The sequence below is a fragment of the Melozone crissalis genome, unplaced genomic scaffold (assembly GCF_028551555.1).
Source record: "Melozone crissalis strain CALT ecotype California unplaced genomic scaffold, PUWL_Pcris_2 ptg000150l_1, whole genome shotgun sequence".
Lineage (NCBI taxonomy): Eukaryota > Metazoa > Chordata > Aves > Passeriformes > Passerellidae > Melozone > Melozone crissalis.
In genome coordinates this window covers 776168-797370 of record NW_026535921.1, presented here as the reverse complement: position 1 = coordinate 797370, position 21203 = coordinate 776168, and the positions used below count along the sequence as shown (strand labels likewise).

General features: G+C 60.9%; 1 protein-coding gene across 2 annotated transcripts; it reads left to right on the top strand.

Annotated features, from left to right (window-relative positions):
- The first annotated feature begins 2541 nt into the window (after positions 1 to 2541).
- Positions 2542 to 20556, top strand: KIF3C (kinesin family member 3C). Of its 2 annotated transcripts, none has more exons than XM_054293458.1 (8): positions 2542 to 3963; positions 12220 to 12321; positions 13651 to 13773; positions 13853 to 13971; positions 16349 to 16465; positions 17431 to 17539; positions 18582 to 18760; positions 20075 to 20556. In XM_054293458.1, the coding sequence occupies exons 1-8, from the start codon at positions 2551 to 2553 to the stop codon at positions 20166 to 20168; spliced, it is 2256 nt and encodes a 751-aa protein (XP_054149433.1). In that variant the 5' UTR covers positions 2542 to 2550; the 3' UTR covers positions 20169 to 20556. The 2 variants fall into 2 exon arrangements, with proteins under 2 accessions (XP_054149433.1, XP_054149432.1); XM_054293457.1 differs by having other exon boundaries at positions 20033 to 20556.
- The last annotated feature ends 647 nt before the right edge of the window (positions 20557 to 21203 follow it).

Genomic DNA, 21203 nt, shown 5'->3' with positions numbered 1-21203 from the left:
CTCTGGTCCTCTGCTGACACCTGTGGGCAAGGGACTGTCCTTATGTGTCACCCTGCCCTACCTGGCACCCTGCCCCACCTGGCACTGCGTCCCTGCGTGTCATTCTGCCCATACAGGTCACCTCACCCTCCCTGTGTCACTGTGTCCCTGCAGGTTACCCCACCTGACATGTCATGCTGTCCTTACCCATCACACTGTCCCTACATGTCCCCTCTGTCTCTTTGCCATGTCTCATGCCCTGCCTGTACACCCTCCTGTTCCTGTGTGCCACCCAGCTGCCTGTCCCCAGGGCCTGGTCCTGCAGGGGATTTGGGGACAGCCAGGGGAGCAGGGCTATGGTGCCCCTGAACTCATCCCTGGGGACACAGGGACAGTGCCACAGGCAGGGCCACGCAGCACCCGGGTCCCTGCCCATGGCTCAGGGCCTTGGTGGGGAGCCAGGATGTGGGGACACAGCGGGGACAGCGCCACCAGGTCTGTGCTGTGCCATGGGGACTGTCCCCACCCGATGGCTGTGCCCCTGACAGGGCCCAGCTGCAGCACCCTGGGCATGGAGCCTTCCCTGGGAAGGGGCAGGAGAGGAAAGGTGGCCCCAGCAGTGTCCCCTCCACAGCCCCCACTGTCCCCCCTGCCATTCTCTACCTCCTCCACCTTTCCATCACTGCCTTCATCCATAACACCCTCCATCACTGCCATTGCCCCCTCCATCCTCCTCTATTGCCCCCTCCATTTGTCACCCTCCCCATCACCTCCATCCATCCATCCATCCATCCATCCATCCATCCATCCATCCATCCATCCCCCTGCATCATTCCTATCATCCTCCCTCCATCCTTCCTTCCATCACTGCTGCATCCCCCTCCCACCCTGCCTCCCCTGAAGCTTCCATCCCCCTCCATTCCCCTTCACCCTCCCCATCATCTCTCCATCCTCCACTTGCCCCCTCCATCCTGATTCCATCTCCATCCCTGCTGCCTCTCCCTCCCAGTTTCCTCCCTCACACCCTCCTTTGTCCCCTGGTCCCCCTCCATGGCTGGGGCCGTGCCTTTGGGGAGGGGACTGTCCCTGCCTGGAAGCTCCTCCTGGAGCAGGAGGACTCAGACAGCGCCAGGCAGGCCTGTGTATGTCAGCAATACCCTAATTAATTAATTATGGGATAATCTCTGGTTCTGGGGAAGGAACGGGTGGCTGCTCAGACTTGATTAACCACAAGAATGTTTAATCTCCCCCTGCAGCCCTGTAAGGCACCGGGATTATTCCCACTGGGGTGCACCAGCCATGCCTGGCTGCAAGGGGACACAGAGCCTGGGACAGCCCAGGGACACCCAGATTCCATAGGGTGACCCTGCCCCAGCCCCACAGGGATGGAATGGGATGGGACTGGGCATTCCCTGCTTCTCCTGCCTCTGTCCTGCACCCCAATCCCACATCCCTGATCCCCCATCATGGACCCTGCACCCTGCTTCCCATATCCCAGTCTTGCATCCTGCATCCCACATCCTGCATTCCACAGAAACACTCTCCATCGCAGACACAAATCCTGCATCCTGCATTCTGCAACCCACATCCTGTATCCCACATCCCAGACCTGCATCCTTCGCCCTCAATCCTTCATCTGGAATCCTTCATCCTGCATTCCACTCCTGCATTCCAATGCAGCATCCCAGCACCGGACCCCAGCCCTGCATCCTTCATCCCACATCCCAGTCCTGCATTCCAATCCTTTGTCCTACATCCCGATCCTGTATCCTTCATCCCATATCGCAGTCCTGCATCCTGCATGCCATCCCTGCATTTGTGATCCCATATCCCAATCCTGCATTCCGTATCCTGTATCCTAATCCTGCATCCCAGCCCCTGCTCGGCAGACCCGTATCCTTCATCCCACATCCCAATCCGGCATTCCAGCGCTGTATCCTTCTTCCCACATCTCAATCCTGCATTCCAACGCCGTTATCTTCATCCCACATCCCAATCCCGCATTCCAACGCCGCATCCTTCATCCCCCATCCCAATCCCACAAGCCGGTTGTGCATTCCAACGCCGCATCCTTCATCCCCCATCCCAATCCCCCATCCCGGTTGTGCATTCCAATGCAGCATCCCAGTCCCGCATCCCTCATTCCCCACCCGAGTGCTCCCCCTGAGCCCCGGGCTCGGCACAAAGGCCGCACTACAGCTCCCGGCGTGCCCGGGGGGGGCCGGCGCCGCTGCCGCCCGCGCCTGCGGGTGCTCGGCCGCGGGAGCGCGCTCGGGGGGCGCGGGCGCGGGCGCGGGAGCGCGCACCAATCGCGGCGCGGCCGCGCCCCGCCCCGGCCCGCCCCGGCCGCCCCATCCCCGCACCGGGCGGGGCGCAGCGGCCGCGCTGCCATGAGCGAGCGCCCGGCGGGGCCGCCCCGCCGCGCCCCGGCCGCCCGCGCCCCCCGCCCCGGCCGCGCCCGCTCCGCCCCGGCCCCGGCCCCGGCCCCGGCCTCGGCCCCGGGGATGCCGCGGGGGCGGCGCGGCTGAGCCCCCCAGCCCCGCTGCGCCGCCGGCCCCGCCCGCCGCCGCCATGGCCGGTAAGCCCCGCAGCGGCTGCGAGGCGCTCCGGGTGGTGGCCCGGTGCCGGCCCATGAGCCGGCGGGAGGAGGCGGCGGGATACGAGCGCGTCCTGGAGCTGGACGTGAAGCTGGGCCAGGTGAGCATCCGCAACCCCCGCGCCGCCCCCGGGGAGCTGCCCAAGACCTTCACCTTCGACGCCGTGTACGACGCCAGCTCCAAGCAGGCCGACCTCTACGACGAGACGGTGCGGCCGCTCATCGACTCGGTGCTGCAGGGCTTCAACGGCACCGTCTTCGCCTACGGGCAGACCGGCACCGGGAAGACCTACACCATGCAGGGCGCCTGGGCGGAGCCCGAGAAGCGCGGCATCATCCCCAGCGCCTTCGAGCACATCTTCACCCACATCTCCCGCTCGCAGAACCAGCAGTACCTGGTGAGGGCCTCGTACCTGGAGATCTACCAGGAGGAGATCAGGGACCTCCTCGCCAAGGACCAGAGCAAGAAGCTGGAGCTGAAGGAGAACCCCGAGACCGGGGTGTACATCAAGGACCTCTCCTCCTTCGTGACCAAGAACGTCAAGGAGATCGAGCACGTGATGAACCTGGGCAGCCAGACGCGCTCGGTGGGCAGCACCAACATGAACGAGCACAGCTCGCGCTCGCACGCCATCTTCCTCATCACCATCGAGTGCAGCGAGACGGGGCCGGACGGCGAGGAGCACATCCGCGTGGGCAAGCTCAACCTCGTGGACCTGGCCGGCAGCGAGCGCCAGAACAAAATGGGGGCCCAGGGAGAGCGCCCCAAGGAGGCCTCCAAGATCAACCTCTCCCTCTCGGCCCTGGGCAACGTCATCTCGGCGCTGGTGGACGGGCGGAGCACGCACATCCCCTACCGGGACTCCAAGCTCACCCGGCTGCTGCAGGACTCCCTCGGCGGCAACGCCAAGACAATCATGGTGGCCACCTTGGGCCCGGCCTCGCACAGCTACGACGAGAGCCTGTCCACCCTCAGGTTCGCCAACAGGGCCAAGAACATCAAGAACAAGCCGCGGGTGAACGAGGACCCCAAGGACACCTTGCTGCGGGAGTTCCAGGAGGAGATCGTGCGGCTGAAAGCCCAGCTGGAGAAACGCGGGATGCTGGGCAAGAAGAGGAGGAGGAGCAGCCGGAGGAAGAAAGCGGTGGATGGAGAGGGCACCGTGGACAATGAAGGGGAGGATGAGAATGAGGATGGCCTGGAGAAGACCATGGAGAATTACTTGAAGGAGCAGAAGGAGAGGCTGGAAGAGGAGAAAGCCGCTATCCAGGATGACCACAGCCTGGTGAGTGAGGAGAAGCAGAAGCTGCTCCAGGAGAAGGAGAAGATGATTGAGGACCTGCGGAAGGAGCAGGAGGCCACGGAGCTGCTGGCCATCAAGTACAAGGTTCGTGTTGCCTGGCATGGTGACAAACGGGGCCGGGGTGCCTGCTGTGCCCCCAGCCCCTGGTGTGGATGGGAATGGATCCCAAGCAGGGAGCCTGAGGGAGGTGCCCACCCTCCCAAGTGAGGTGACCAGGGAGCGTCCCCAAGGGCAGCCCCGGGCTCTGGTGTGGGGCTGGGCTGGGGGGGCCCTCAGACCCGCGTGGGGACACTGTGGGAGCTGCAGGGGACAGCAGGGAAGGGCCACGGGGGAGAGGGTCACTGTGGCACCAGTGTGCTGTGCTCAGCTCTCGTCCCCTTCAGCACAACAAAGCAGCTGTGTGGGAAGGGAGTGAGGAGAGTGATGCTGCAGATTCGTCCCTGGTGGCCTCGGGAGCGAGCCCAGGGCTGGGCTGGGGACACGGGGCAGCTGCCCCCACCTGCCCCCAGTTCTGAACGGCCCCTGCTCCCAGTGGGCTCTGTGGGGATGGGCAGGGCCTGGCAGCTCTGCAGGGACCCCCGTCCCCCTCCCCACCCCAAGCCAGCGCAGGGTGCGTGGGGCTGCTGGCTCGGGGATGCTCAGGGGTTTGGTGCTGAGGGTGAGAGGGGCCACAGGAGCTGGGCTGGGGTCTGGGGCTGCACCTCCCCCTGCCCCAGCCCTGCTCCTGTCCCCACTGCTGGGGGGTCCTGACCTCTCCTCCCTGCCTGTGGTGGCTGTGGGGCTGGAACGCCCGGTGGGGAGGGAGCCCCTGACCCTTGGCATCACACTCAGCACAGCCCCACTGGCACAGCCCCCCTGGCACAGCCCCACTGGCCCAGATGCAGGGACTGGGCTGGAGCCCAGGCAGGGAGGGACCCTCTGGGGTGGGACATGCCCAGGGTGCCAGGGCTGGGCAGGGGTCTGGACCCTCTCCCATGGCCAGGGTGGTGTTTGTTGGAGCCCCAGGGACACATGGCCGTGCCCAGGGATGCGTGATTGTGCCCAGGGTGGTGTTTTGGCCGTGCCCAGGGATGTGTGATTGTGCCCAGGGATGTGTGATTGTGCCCAGGGTGGTGTTTTAGCTGTGCCCAGGGATGTGTTTGTGCCCAGGGATGTGTGATTGTGCCCTGGGATGTGTGATTGTGCCCAGGGATGTGTGATTGTGCCCAGGGTGGTGTTTTAGCCATGCCCAGGGATGTGTGGTTGTGCCCAGGGATGTGTGATTGTGCCCAGGGTGGTGTTTTGGCTGTGCCCAGGGATGTGTGGCTGTGCCCAGGGTGGTGTTTTAGCCATGCCCAGGGATGTGTGATTGTGCCCAGGGATGTGTGATTGTGCCCAGGGATGTGTGATTGTGCCCAGGGTGGTGTTTTGGCCGTGCCCAGGGATGTGTGATTGTGCCCAGGGATGTGTGGCTGTGCCCAGGGATGTGTGGCTGTGCCCAGGGTGGTGTTTTGGCCGTGCCCTGGGATGTGTGGTTGTGCCCAGGGATGTGTGGCTGTGCCCAGGGTGGTGTTTTGGCCGTGCCCTGGGATGTGTGGCTGTGCCCAGGGATGTGTGGTGGTGCCCAGGGATGTGTGATTGTGCCCAGGGATGTGTGGCTGTGCCCAGGGATGTGTGATTGTGCCCAGGGTGGTGTTTTGGCCGTGCCCAGGGATGTGTGATTGTGCCCAGGGATGTGTGGCTGTGCCCAGGGTGGTGTTTTGGCCGTGCCCCGGGATGTGTGGCCGTGCCCAGGGATGTGTGGTGGTGCCCAGGGATGTGTGCCCATGCCTGGATGCCTGCACAGGGAGCGTGGGATCGCACTGGGACGTGCCCCTGGGGCAGAGCCGTGGGCTGCTGGCTGGCACGGCGCGTATCCCGTGACAAGTGTCCCGTGCCAAGTGTCCTGGCACAGCAGCATGCCTGGCACAGGCACAGGGGTCTCTGCAGCCGTCCCCTGTCACAGTGGGGTGCAGGCTGTGGGGTGCAGGCTGGCTGGGCTGGCAGCTGTCCTGCCCAGTGTCCCTGTGTGGCTCAGCAGGGCTGGCTCAGGGCCACCGTGTGCCCTGGAAGTGCTGAGTAACCAGGCAGGGCCGGAGGAGAGGTGACACCGTGTCCCTTTTGGCGGCCTTTGGGGCTGCTCTGCACACGGGGACCCTGTGGCCATGGGGGTTCAGCACAGTGACAGCAGAGAGGTGTCACCTCAGTGGGCACAAAGGGGCACAGCCTGCTGTGACACTCACCCCACTGGGCACAGCTGGGACACTGGGTGGCCTCAGGGTGCTCCTGGGCAGCTTTGCCACACTCTGGGGCCGGGCAAGGAGCCCCTGGCTCTGTGATGACCGTGGCAAAGACAGCTGAGGTGACAGGGGGACACGGGGTGCCCCCCACACCCACGGGTGACACACTGCACCCTGTGTTATTGTCACACTCGTGGGTGTGGGCTCTGCCTCTGCCACCCAGCTGGGACATGTGGGACACGGAGCTCGGAGAGGTGGGGTCAGCCTGCCCCAGCAGATGTGATTCTGGGGGCCCAGATGTGCATTGGATGCCCTTATGTGCTCCTGGGTGCCCAGATGTGCTCCTGGGTGCCCTTATGTGCTCCAGGGTGTCCAGATGTGCTCCTGGATGTGCTCCTGGGTGCCCAGATGTGCTCCTAGGTGCTCTTTTGTGCTCCTGGGTGCTCTTTTGTGCTCCTGGGTGCCCATATGTGCTCTGGGTGCCCAGCTGTGTGCCCAGGCAGAGGGGCTGTGCCACAGGGGAGCTGGCCATGGGCTGTGGGTGTTTCCAAGGGCTGTGCCAGGGGCTGAGGCCGAGGTCAGCAGGAGGGAAAGCGCTGGGAAGTTCTCTGGGTGCCGGAAATGAGTTCCTGGGAGAGGCTTAGGGCTAAAGGAGATTGGGAGCCTCTTCCTTAGAGGGAATAAATGCCCTGGCAGGGAGGAGGAAACAGCATCACTGAGAAGCCTCTTAGTCTGCCAGGGATGGTGTCAGCCCTGCGGGAGGGGGGCTGGCTGGGCACCCACGGCTTTGGGGGTGTCCTCTGGGTGCTGGGGGCTGCTGGCACAGCTTTGGGGTGTCCCCTGGGGGCTGCTGGCATGGCTGTGGGGGTGTCCCCTGAGTTCCCCCAGAACCCACAATGCACCCCCTGGAGCTGGAAAAATGGGGGGAAAACCATGGAAACAGAGCCTTGCCCCAGGCAGGTTGGCCTCTGGTTTGCCAGAGCCCCCACTCTGTGCGCAGCACCCCCATGGAGACCCCTGCCCTGGGACATGTGACAGCAGCACCGTGATCACTGTGTGACCCCCAGTGCTGGCACCACCCTTGGGGTGGCCTGGTGGCCCCTCTGTCCCTCAGGGCTGTGGCCATGGCAGTGGGGAGGGGGCCAGGCCCTGTGAGGAGCAGAGCCCCTGGATCTGTGTGCCCAGGGGGTGAGGGTGGCCACGTGCTGGTGGCAGGGGGGACATTGCAGAGATGGCCATGTGAGGGTGGCAGGGGGGACATTGCAGAGATGGCCACGTGCTGGTGGCAGGGGGGACATTGCAGAGATGGCCACGTGCTGGTGGCAGGGGGGACATTGCAGAGATGGCCATGTGAGGGTGGCAGGGGGGACATTGCAGAGATGGCCACGTGCTGGTGGCAGGGGGGACATTGCAGAGATGGCCATGTGAGGGTGGCAGAGGGGACATTGCAGAGACGGTGGCTGAGCTGTCTCTGTGGCTGGGACAGTGATTTTTGAGGCTGTGTGAGGTGTCCTGGGGACATCTGGGTCTGTCCCTGCTGATGCCCCTCAGGTGCAGCTGTGGGGGGCACAGGGTGTCCCCCCATTTGTCCCTCATGGACACCCTGACATGGGAGCAGGGCTGCAGGGCATGGATACACACATGGTGTGCACACAGACACACAAATACACACACAGCATGCACATGGACACACAAATACACACACAGCGTGCACATGGACACACAGAGAGACATTGTGCACACACACAATCTGCACATAGTATGCACACACACATACACACACTGTGCACGTGGGCACACACACAGAGTGTGCGCACACACAGTGTGTACACAGACACACAAATACACACACAGCGTGCACATGGACACACACAGAGAGACATTGTGCACACACACAATCTGCACATAGTATGCACACACACATACACACACAGTGTGCACATGGACACACAGAGAGACATTGTGCGCACACACAGTCTGCACACAGACACACAGTGTGCACACACACATACACACACAGTGTGCACATGGACACACAGAGAGACATTGTGCACACACACAATCTGCACATAGTGTGCACACACACATACACACAGTGTGCACATGGACACACACAGAGACATTGGGCACACACACAATCTGCACATAGTGTGCACACACACATACACACACAGTGTGCACATGGACACACAGAGAGACATTGTGCGCACACACAGTCTGCACACAGACACAGTGTGCACACACACAATCTGCACATAGTGTGCACACACACATACACACACTGTGCACGTGGGCACACACACAGAGTGTGCACACACAGTGTGTACACAGACACACCAAGTGTGAACACACAGGTACACACACATACACATGATGTGTGCACAAACAGTGTGAACATACACACACGGTGTGCACATATATACACACAGAGTGTGCACACACACACAGTGTGTGCACAGACACACCGAGTGTGAACACACAGATACACACACAAACACATGATGTGTGCACAAACAGTGTGAACACACACAGTGTGCACATATATACACACAGAGTGTGCACACACAGTGTGTGCACAGACACACTGAGTGTGAACACACAGGTACACACACAAACACATGATGTGTGCACAGTGTGAACATACACACACGGTGTGCACATATATACACACACAGTGTGCACACACAGTGTGTGCACAGACACACTGAGTGTGAACACACAGATACACACACAAACACATGATGTGTGCACAAACAGTGTGAACACACACGGTGTGCACATATATACACACAGAGTGTGCACACACAGTGTGTGCACAGACACACCGAGTGTGAACACACAGATACACACACAAACACATGATGTGTGCACAGTGTGAACATACACACACACAGTGTGCACATATATACACACAGAGTGTGCACACACACACAGTGTGTGCACAGACACACCGAGTGTGAACACACAGATACACACACAAACACATGATGTGTGCACAAACAGTGTGAACACACACGGTGTGCACATATATACACACAGAGTGTGCACACACAGTGTGTGCACAGACACACCGAGTGTGAACACACAGATACACACACAAACACATGATGTGTGCACAGTGTGAACATACACACACACAGTGTGCACATATATACACACAGAGTGTGCACACACACACAGTGTGTGCACAGACACACCGAGTGTGAACACACAGATACACACACAAACACATGATGTGTGCACAAACAGTGTGAACACACACGGTGTGCACATATATACACACAGAGTGTGCACACACAGTGTGTGCACAGACACACCGAGTGTGAACACACAGATACACACACAAACACATGATGTGTGCACAGTGTGAACATACACACACACAGTGTGCACATATATACACACAGAGTGTGCACACACACACAGTGTGTGCACAGACACACCGAGTGTGAACACACAGATACACACACAAACACATGATGTGTGCACAAACAGCGTGAACATACACACACACACAGTGTGCACATATATACACACAGAGTGTGCACACACAGTGTGTGCACATAGACACAAATACTCAGTGTGCTCATACACACACACAGTGTGCACATAGACACAAGTACACACACTGTGCTCACACACACACAGACACAGTGTGGACATACACAGACACACAGTGTGCATATAGACACAAATACACACACAGCATGCGCACAGACACACACAGTGTGCACATACACACGGAGTGCCCACACACAGAGACATTGCACACACACACAGTGTGCACATAGACACAAATACAGTGTGCACAGAGACACACGTGTGTGTACACACGAGTGTACACACACACAGTGTGCAGATACATGCACACAAACTGTGTGCACACACAGTGTGCACGTACACAGTCTGCACATACACACAGTGTGCACACACACATGCACACACACATGCACACACACGTGATATGCAGATACACAGTATGCACACACACACTGTGTGCATACACACAAACACACACATGATGCACATACACGGTGTGCACATACACACAGAGTGCACACACACACAGTGTGCACATACACAGTGTGCACACACACGTACACACACATGGTGTGTAGATACACAGTGTGCACACAGACACTGTGCATACACACAAATACACACTGTGCACACACATACACACACGGTGTGCAGATACACAGTGTGCACACACCTACATGGTGTGCACATGCATACAGAGTGTGCATGTACGCATAGACACAGCGTGCATACACACAAATACACACACACGGTACACACAGTGTGTACATACACACACACACACAGAGTGTGTGCACATACACATAGACTCAGTGCACACACACAAATGCACACACATGGTGTGCGCATGCACACAGTGCACACACACATACACAGTGTGTACGTACACACACACATGAACATGGTGTGCACAGACACCCGGTGCTCCCACACGTACCCATGTGTGTGTGAACGTGTTCAGCCTGGCACAGGATGTGCTCCCTGTGTGTGTGTAATTTGCGCTTCTGTGTGCACAGCCCCTGGGTGTGTATTTCAGTGTTTGTTAACTTCTATGTGCACAGCCCCTGGGTGTGTTTATGGGTGTTTGTGCATTTCTGTATGCACAACTCCTGTGTGTGTTTATGTGTGTGTTTGTGTGTGTGTGCATTTATGTGTGCACAGCCCCTGCATGTATGTTTATGTGTGTTTGTGTGTGTGTTTATTTCTGTGTTTGTGTGTATTTATGTGTGTGCTTGTACATTTCTGTGTGCATAGCCCCATTTCTTTGTGTATTTGTTTGTGTATTTGTGTGTGTTTATGTGCACACACACACGAGTGCACACACACGTGGTGTACACATGGTGTTCACATACATACACACACAAACACAGTGTGCACACACACAGATAGCGTGCACGTACATGCACATACACGGCCCCATTTCTCTGTGCACAGCCCCTGTGTGTGTGTATTTGTGTGTGTCTGTGAGTGTGTTCGTAGATTTCTGTGACCACAGCCCCATTTCGGTGTGTATTTCTGTGTGTTTGTATGTGTGTGTTTGTACATTTCTGTGTGCTGGCCCAGGGGACAGGGTCTGGCCCGCAGCTGCTGCTCATCCCTGCCCATCCCTGCCCATCCCATCCCATCCCATCCCATCCCATCCCATCCCTGCCCATCCCATCCCATCCCATCCCATCCCATCCCAGCCCTGTCCATCCCTGTCCAGCCCTGCACATCCCATCCCACCCCATCCCATCCCATCCCACCCCATCCCACCCCATCCCATCCCATCCCATCCCATCCCACCCCATCCCATCCCATCCCATCCCATCCCTGCAGTCCCAGCTGTGCCAGGGCAGGGCAGGGCAGCCCTTTCCAGGTGGGAATTGTTCCCATGTCCAATCTAATCCTGCCCAGCCTCCTCCCCATCAGCAGGGATCCGAGCAGAGGGGCCCTGAATGCTCCCACATCCCTGAGAGCAGGAATGGGGACAGGGAGCAGGGCTGGGGACAGGGATCAATGATCAGGGATCAGGGCTGGGGACAGGGAGCAGGGCTGGGGACAGGGAGCAGGGATGGGGACAGGGAGCAATGATCAGGGATCAGGGCTGGGGACAGGGAGCAGGGCTGGGGACAGGGAGCAGGGATGGGGACAGGGAGCAATGATCAGGGATCAGGGATGGGGACAGGGAGCAGGGCTGGGGACAGGGAGCAGGGATGGGGACAGGGAGCAGGGATGGGGACAGGGATCAATGATCAGGGATCGGGGATGGGGACAGGGATCAGGGATGGGGACAGGGAGCAGGGATGGGGACAGGGATCCGGGATGGGGACAGGGATCAGGGATGGGGACAGGGATCAGGGATGGGGACAGGGATCCAGGATGGGGGTCACCACCAGGAATCAGGGAAGGGCACAGGCATCGGGGATGGGGACAGGGATCAGGAATAGGGGTGACCACCGGGATCAGGAATGGGGGTCACACCCACTGAGGGTGGCACGGGGCAAAGCCCCCGGGCAGGGGTGGGGATGGCAGCCCTGACCCCCTGCCCTGTCCCCTGCAGGCCATGGAGAGCAAGCTGCTGATCGGGGGCAGGACCATCGTGGACCACACCAACGAGCAGCAGAAGATGCTGGAGCTGAGGCGGCAGGAGATCGCTGAGCAGGTACCAGGGGGGTGACAGGGCTGTCCTGGTGTGTCCTGCTGTGTCCTGGTGTGTCCTGTGCTGTCCAGGGCTGTCCTGGTGTGTCCTGGGCTGTCCTGGTGTGTCCTGGTGTGTCCTGGGCTGTCCTGGGCTGTCCTGGGGCTGTCCTGGTGTGTCTGGGGCTGTCCTGGGCTGTCCTGGGGGTGCCCTGGGCTGTCCTGGGGGTGTCCTGGGCTGTCCTGGGCTGTCCTGGTGTGTCCTGGTGTGTCCTGGGGTGTCCTGGGGCTGTCCTGGGGCTGTCCTGGGGCTGTCCTGGGCTGTCCTGGGGCTGTCCTGGGCTGTCCTGGGCTGTCCTGGTGTGTCCTGGGCTGTCCTGGGCTGTCCTGGTGTGTCCTGGGGCTGTCCTGGGCTGTCCTGGTGTGTCCTGGGCTGTCCTGGGGCTGTCCTGGGGCTGTCCTGGTGTGTCCTGGGCTGTCCTGGGCTGTCCTGGGCTGTCCTGGGGCTGTCCTGGGGCTGTCCTGGTGTGTCCTGGTGTGTCCTGTGCTGTCCTGGTATGTCCTGGTGTGTCCTGGTGTGTCCTGGTGTGTCCTGGGCTGTCCTGTGCTGTCCTGGGCTGTCCTGGGGGTGCCCTGGGCTGTCCTGGGGGTGTCCTGGGCTGTCCTGGGCTGTCCTGGTGTGTCCTGGTGTGTCCTGGTGTGTCCTGGGGTGTCCTGGGGCTGTCCTGGGGCTGTCCTGGGCTGTCCTGGGGGTGTCCTTGGCTGTCCTGGGGCTGTCCTGGGCTGTCCTGGGCTGTCCTGGTGTGTCCTGGTGTGTCCTGGTGTGTCCTGGGCTGTCCTGGGCTGTCCTGGGCTGTCCTGGTGTGTCCTGGTGTGTCCTGGGGTGTCCTGGGGCTGTCCTGGGGCTGTCCTGGGCTGTCCTGGGGGTGTCCTTGGCTGTCCTGGGCTGTCCTGGTGTGTCCTGCTGTGTCCTGGTGTGTCCTGGGCTGTCCTGGGCTGTCCTGGGCTGTCCTGGTGTGTCCTGGTGTGTCCTGGGGTGTCCTGGGGCTGTCCTGGGGCTGTCCTGGGGCTGTCCTGGTGTGTCCTGGGCTGTCCTGGTGTGTCCTGGGCTGTTCTGGGGCTGTCCTGGGGCTGTCCAGGGCTGTCCTGGTGTGTTCTGGGCTGTCCTGGGGCTGTCCTGGGCTGTCCTGGGGCTGTCCTGGGCTGTCCTGGTGTGTCCTGGGCTGTCCTGGGCTGTCCTGGGCTGTCCTGGGCTATCCTGGGCTGTCCTGGTGTGTCCTGGGCTGTCCTGTGGATGTCCTAGGCCTGTCCTCCCCGTCCCCATCCCGGTCCCAGCCGTGTCCCTGCCCCTCAGAAACGCCGGGAGCGGGAGATGCAGCAGGAGATGCTGCTGAGGGACGAGGAGACCATGGAGCTGCGCGAGACCTACACGTCCCTGCAGCAGGAGGTGGAGATCAAAACCAAGAAGCTGAAGAAGGTGAGATCGTGGCAGGTGGGGACAGGGACCGGGAGGAGCCTCCCTGGGGACGGGGCTGAGCTGCCGCGTCCCCTCCCAGCTCTATGCCAAGCTGCAGGCCGTGAAGGCCGAGATCCAGGACCAGCACGACGAGTACATCCGCGTGCGCCAGGACCTGGAGGAGGCCCAGAACGAGCAGACCCGGGAGCTGAAGCTCAAGTAGGTGTTGGGGTGTTGGTCAGGGGCTTGGGGGGCTCCTGGACCTGGTGGCCGTGGAGAAATGGGTGTGGAGAGCAGGGCTGGGGGGCTCAGAGCAGGGTTGGGGTGTTAGTGAGGGGCTTGGCGATCCCCTGGTCTGGGTGGTCCTGTAGAAATGAGTGTGCAGAGCAGGTTGAGGGGCTCAGAGCAGGGCTGGGGGGCTCAGAGCAGGGCTGGGGGGCTCAAATCCGGGTTGGGAGGGCTCAAAGTAGGGCTTAGGGGCTCAGAGCAGGGCTGGGGGGCTCAGAGCTGGGTTGAGGTGTTAGAGCAGGGCTGGGGGGCTCAGAGCAGAGTTAGGGGGCTCAGAGCAGGGTTGGGGGGCTCAGAGCAGGCTGGGGGGATCAGAGCAGGGCTGAGGGGTGCTCAAAGTAGGCTTGGAGGGCTCAGAGCAGACATAGGGGGCTCAGAGCAGGGTTAGGGGGAATCAAGGCAGGGTATGGGGTGTTAGAGCAGAGCTGGGGTGCTCAGAGCAGGGGTGGGGTGCTCAGAGCAGGGTTGGGGGGCTCAGAGCAGGGGTGGGGTGCTCAGAGCAGGGGTGGGGGGCTCAGAGCAGGGCTCAGAGCAGGGGTGGGGGGCTCAGAGCAGGGTTGGGGGGCTCAGAGCAGGGTTGGGGGGCTCAGAGCAGGGCTCAGAGCAGGGGTGGGGGGCTCAGAGCAGGGTTGGGGGGCTCAGAGCAGGGGTGGGGGGCTCAGAGCAGGGGTGGGGGGCTCAGAGCAGGGCTCAGAGCAGGGGTGGGGGGCTCAGAGCAGGGTTGGGGGGCTCAGAGCAGGGTTGGGGGGCTCAGAGCAGGGCTCAGAGCAGGGGTGGGGGGCTCAGAGCAGGGTTGGGGGGCTCAGAGCAGGGGTGGGGGGCTCAGAGCAGGGGTGGGGGGCTCAGAGCAGGGCTCAGAGCAGGGGTGGGGTGCTCCGGGGCTCGGAGTGGGTGCAGAACTGGAGGATTGACCCCACCCAGAGACAGGAACGGCCGAGCCCTGCCCGGGTGTCAGAGGTGGCACAAGCTGTGGCACTGGGGGCTGTGAGCCCTGCCCGGGTGTCAGAGGTGGCACAAGCTGTGGCACTGGGGGGCAGCAGCACAGGGGGCGACCAAGACTTGCCGAGAAAGGGGAAAAACCAGAAAACGTTCCAGCACAAACCCTGGCTGTGGCTGAACCCCGAGGGCACCTGGTGACTGCTCCGGCCACCACAGCGTCCTCAGAGGGACAGCGGCTCTGGGGACTCGGGGTGGCCCCATCTCCCTGGGGCTCCTGGTTCCCTCCTGGCAGAGTTTTCCCCTCCTGGCTCCCTCCTGGCAGAGTTTTCCCTCCCTGGAGCCTCCCACAGCTGCAGCTCTGCTGCCCCCGGGGTTTGTTCTCCCTTCAAACACTCCTCTCTCTCTCAGCTCTGTAACCCCCCGGCTGTTTGCACTGCAGCGTTTGCAGGGTGAAACAATCCCACTGCAAACAGAATTCCCTCTCCAGCTTTGCCCCTTCTCTCCTCCACCACAGCTCCCTGATGCAGCTCCTTGCCTGTGCCCGTGTTCACGGGGGTCTGAGGATGAGGGAAGAGATGAGGATCTGATTCCATGTTTCAGAAGGCTGATTTATTATTTTATGATATATATTACATTAAAACTATACTAAAAGAATAGAAGAAAAGGTTTCATCAGAAGGCTGGCTAAGAATAGAATAGAAAAGAATGATAACAAAGATTTGTGGCTCAGGCTCTCTGTCCGAGCCAGCTGACTGTGATTGGCCATTAATTAGAAACAACCGCATGAAACTAATCACAGATCTACTTGTTGCATCCCACAGCAGCAAATAACCATTGTTTACATTTTGTTCCTGAGGCCTCTCAGCTTCTCAAGAGGAAAAATCCTAAAGAAAGGATTTTTCATAAAAGTTGTCTGCGACACTTGCCTTAAAACAGTTTTTGACAGCTGCCCAAAACCACAGGAGAAAAGATTCCCCCTGGGGTCCCTTGGCATTGCTGAGCTTCCCTTGATTTTCAGGCTGGGCAGGGGGAGCAGACGTGGCAGGAGAGGAGGGAAAGGTCCTGGTGCTGCCTGGAGCCCCAGAGCTCCCGGGCTCCTCTCTGATGCCCGTCCTCTCCTGCCTCTCCCTTTCCACGGCTGCATCTGTTCCTCCAACCTCTGCCCTCCATCACATTTCCATCCTCCTCCTCCAACCTCTGCCCTCCATCACATTTCCATCCTCCTCCTCCAACCTCTGCCCTCCATCACATTTCCATCCTCCGGATGTTTCTGTGTCTCCTTCTCTTCCTGCCTTTCCCCTCCCTCTGTGCCTGTTTTCTGTCTCCTGTCACTTAACCCCTTCCTCTCCCGCTCCTGCTCTGTCCCTCAGGTATTTGATCATCGAGAATTTCATCCCTCCCGAGGAGAAGAACAAGATCATGAACCGCCTGTACTTCGATGGCGACGAGGAGCAGTGGAAATTCCAGCCGCTGGTTCCTGCTGGAGGGTGCGTCCCTGTGGCCCTGTCCTTGTCCCTGTGTCCCTGTGGCCCTGTGTCCCTGTGTCCCTGTCCCTGTGTCCCTGTGTCCTTGTGGCCCTGTGTCCTTGTGTCCCTGTGTCCTTTTGGCCCTGTCCCTGTGTCCCTGTGGCCCTGTGTCCCTGTGTCCTTGTGTCCCTGTGTCCCTGTGTCCCTGTGTCCCTGTGGCCCTGTCCTTGTCCCTGTGTCCCTGTGGCCCTGTGTCCTTGTGGCCCTGTGTCCTTGTGTCCCTGTGTCCCTGTCCCTGTGTCCCTGTGTCCTTGTGGCCCTGTGGCCCTGTGGCCCTGTGTCCTTATGTCCTTGTGTCCCTGTCCCTATCCCTGTCCCCAGGGTACAGTCCCTGTGTCCCTGTCCCTGTGTCCCTGTCCCTGTCCCTGTCTTCAGGGCACTGTCCCCGTCCCTGCCAATGCACAGGAGTGGCCCCAGAGCTGGGTGACTCCTGTAGGTGCCCAGGGGTGTGAATCCCCCCAAGCCCACCCCTGGTGTGAATCCCCCCAAACCCACCCTCAGTGTGAATCCCCCCAAGCCCAGCCCTGGTGTGAATCCCCCCAAGCCCACCCTCAGTGTGAATCCCCCCAAGCCCACCCTCAGTGTGAATCCCCCCAAGCCCAGCCCTGGTGTGAATCCCCCCAAGCCCAGCCCTCAGTGTGAATCCCCCCAAACCCACCCTCAGTGTGAATCCCCCCAAGCCCAGCCCTGGTGTGAATCCCCCCAAGCCCACCCTCAGTGTGAATCCCCCCAAGCCCACCCTCAGTGTGAATCCCCCCAAGCCCAGCCCTGGTGTGAATCTCCCCAAGCCCACCCCTGGTGTGAATCCCCCCAAGCCCAGCCCTCAGTGTGAATCCCCCCAAGCCCACCCTCAGTGTGAATCCCCCCAAGCCCAGCCCTGGTGGTTCCTGGGGCTCTGTTGGTCACATCCCCTCCGTGTGCCCCAGGAGCAGCTCCCAGATGAAGCGGCGCCCGACCTCGGCCGTGGGCTACAAGAGGCCCATCAGCCACTACGCCAGGGTGGCCATGGCCAGGAGATCCCACCCGCGCTTCAGGGTACGCTGGGGACACCGGGGTGGGCAGGGGTGGGGAGGGGGTGGGTAATGGAGGGTGGGAATGGGTTAATGGGGAGGGGATGGGTTAATGGGGTGGGTGGGGAGGGATGGGTGTGGGGAGGGAGGGGGCGAGGGATGGAGGGATGGATGGATGGATGGATGGATGGATGGATGATGGATGGATGGAGGGATGGATGGATGGATGATGGATGGATGGATGGATGATGGATGGATGGTGGATGGATGGATGATGGATGATGGATGGATGATGGATGGATGATGGATGGATGGTGGATGGATGGATGATGGATGGATGGATGGATGGATGGATGATGGATGATGGATGGATGGATGGATGGATGATGGATGGATGGATGGATGGATGGATGGATGGATGGATGGATGGATGATGGATGGATGGATGGATGGATGGATGATGGATGGATGGATGATGGATGGATGGATGGATGGATGGATGGATGATGGATGGATGGATGGATGGATGGATGGATGGAGATATATGGATGGATGGATGGATGGATGAATGGATGGATGGATGGATGCGTGGATGGAGATATATGGATGGAGGGATGGATGGATGGATGGATGGATGGATGGATGGATGGATGGGTGGATGGATGGAGGGATGAATGGATGGATGGATGGATGCGTGGATGGATGGATGGATGGATGGATGAATCCATGGATAGATGTGTGGATGGATGTGTATGAATGTGTGGGTGGATGGAGGTGAATGCAGAGCTAGAGGTGGATGGATGGCAGATGGTGACCGGATGGGTGGAGGGATGGATAACACTGGAAGGGAAGATGGAGGAAGCAAGCTCACGAGGATCTGGGACACACCAATCCAAGCTCCCAGCTTTATCCTCCCAGCTCCAGTCCTGGCTCTCCTGCCATTGGAGAGAACATCCCTGGCACAGGCTGGGAGAGGCAGAGCAGAGCCTTGAGCCCCCAGCCCAGAGCCAGGGCAGCCAGGAGAGGATCCCACGGTGACTCCCTCCCGTGCTGGCCGTCCCTGGCAGGCCGAGAACATCATGTTCCTGGAGCTGGACCTGTCCCCCCCGGCCATCTTCGAGTTCGAGCGCAGCCGGGACCCCGCGGCCGAGCAGGACCCGCGGGCGCTGCACCTGGAGCGCCTGATGCACCTGGACAGCCTCCTGCAGCGGCCCGCGGCTGCCCGCCTGCGCAAATCCCGCTCCTGGTGGGTGACAGCCCCGCGGGGACACGGCTGGGGCAGAGGGGGGCACAGGGACACGGCTGGAGGGCACAGGGACAGGGCTGGGACATTCCAGGGGGGACAGGGACAGGGCTGGGACAGATGGGGGCACAGGGACACGGCTGGAGGGCACAGGGACAGGGCTGGGGCAGCTGGGGGGGACAGGGACAGGGCTGGGGGGCACAGGGACAGGGCTGGGACATGCTGGGGGGGACGGGGACAGGGCTGGGGGGCACAAGGACAGGGCTGGGACGTGCTGGGGGGCACAGGGACACGGCTGGGACAGCTGGTGGGGACAGGGACAGGGCTGGGACAGGCAGAGCTGTCCATCGGGGCTGAGCCTGCCCGGGCTGTGCTCAGAGATTGGAATGCTCCTGAGGCTGTGCAGGAGGGACCTGGAGCTGCTGGACAGAGCCCAGAGGAGCCCCCAGAGCTGCTCCAGGGCTGGGAGAGCTGGGGGTGCTCACCTGGATGGGAGAAGGATCCAGGGAGAGCTCAGAGCCCCTGGCAGGGCCTGAAGGGGCTCCAGGAGAGCTGCAGAGGGACTGGGGACAAGGATGGAGGGACAGGAGCCAGGGAATGGCTCCCAGTGCCAGAGGGCAGGGCTGGATGGGACATTGGGAATGAGGAATTGTTCCCTGGCAGGGTGGGCAGGCCCTGGCACAGGGTGCCCACCCTGGATCCCTGGCAGTGCCCAAGGCCAGGCTGGACACTGGGACACCCTGGGACAGTGGGAGTTGTTCCTGCCCCTGGCAAGGGGGTGGCACTGGATAAATTGTAAGATCTCCCCAACCCAAACCATTCCATGATATTCTTATATCCCAGACCCAAGGTATCCTCCCACCCAGCCAGGGCTGCCCTTTGGTGCTGCCAGCACAGCAAACAACGAGGAAAAGGGCTGGATTGTGGGCAGGGTTAGAAGGCAGATAGGACAGCATCCCCACAATGTCTCTGTGTCCCCAGGTGCCACAGGACAGCATCCCCACAATGTCTCTGTGTCCCCAGGTGCCACAGCACAGCATCCCCACAATGTCTCTGTGTCCCCAGGTGCCACAGGACAGCATCCCCACAATGTCTCTGTGTCCCCAGGTGCCACAGGACAGCATCCCCACAATGTCTCTGTGTCCCCAGGTGCCACAGCACAGCATCCCCACAATGTCTCTGTGTCCCCAGGTGCCACAGGACAGCATCCCCACAATGTCTCTGTGTCCCCAGGTGCCACAGCACAGCATCCCCACAATGTCTCTGTGTCCCCAGGTGCCACAGGACAGCATCCCCACAATGTCTCTGTGTCCCCAGGTGCCAGACGCCGCGGTCGCTGCCGTCCTCCACCACCCACGTGTCCCTGGCCTCCGGCTCCCCGTGCGCCGCCCCTCTGCCGGCCCAGGAGTGACCGCCCGGCCCCTCGAACCGGACTGAGCCCCCCGGGGCCGCGGGGGGCCCGGCCCGCGGCCCCAGCTCGTCCTTGTCCTCAGCTACTTTGTGTGTGTGTGTGGAGACACGAACGGCCCGGCCAGGGCGGCTGCCCCTCCCTCCTTCCCTCTCTCCCTCCCTCCTTCTTTCCCTCCATCCCTCCTCCCCTCCATTCTCCTCCCCTCCCTCCACCCCCCGATCCGGACCTGTCACTTTATTTATTTAACCTATTTATTTATGGAGCGGAGGCAGGATTTGTGCTCGGACTGATGGACATCCAGGCTGGCAGTGGGCACCGTGCTGGATTTGCCCAGCTCCCAGCCCTGCCCACGCCGCCTGGCACGGGGCTGGGCATGGTGACAGCACCCTGGCACGGGGCTGGGCATGGTGACACCACCCTGGCACGGGGCTGGGCATGGTGACGGCACCCTGGCACGGGGCTGGGCACGGGGACAGCACCAGGACACTGCTCCATCCCGGCTGCCCTGGCCCCTGGTGCTGGCTTTGCTGTGCTGGATCCCAGGGAATTTGGAGATTTCTGCGTGGATTGGGAGACTCTGTGGTGGCAGTGCCTTGTCAGAGTTCCCTGAGGGACTCCCCAGCCTGCACCGACTCTGGTGGCAGCAGGGACACCTCGCCCACTGTGGGCACGGCTGGCACAGCTCCATCCCCAGGGCCTGCAGAGTCACCACACCGAGTCACCCAAAGGCCACAGGGCTCTGTCCAGCTGTGCCACGCTCTGGGGACACTCTGGGGACACTGGAGACAGCCCCACCGAGGCTCCCATCGCTGACTGTGGGTGTGCAGCTCCTGACAACAGCCAGAGGTGGAAATCTGGAAATCTGGAAATCTCCACTCCCTTCCAGAGGCTCCATCTGCAGCTGAAGGGACAGGGAAATGTGGGACAAGGAGGTGACGCCCAGGGCAGCGATGGCATCACTGTCCCCTGGACAACGGCACACGGAGGTCGCCTCTGTCACCTCCTGGTTGGGATAAACTCGCTGGTGGGGTGTGG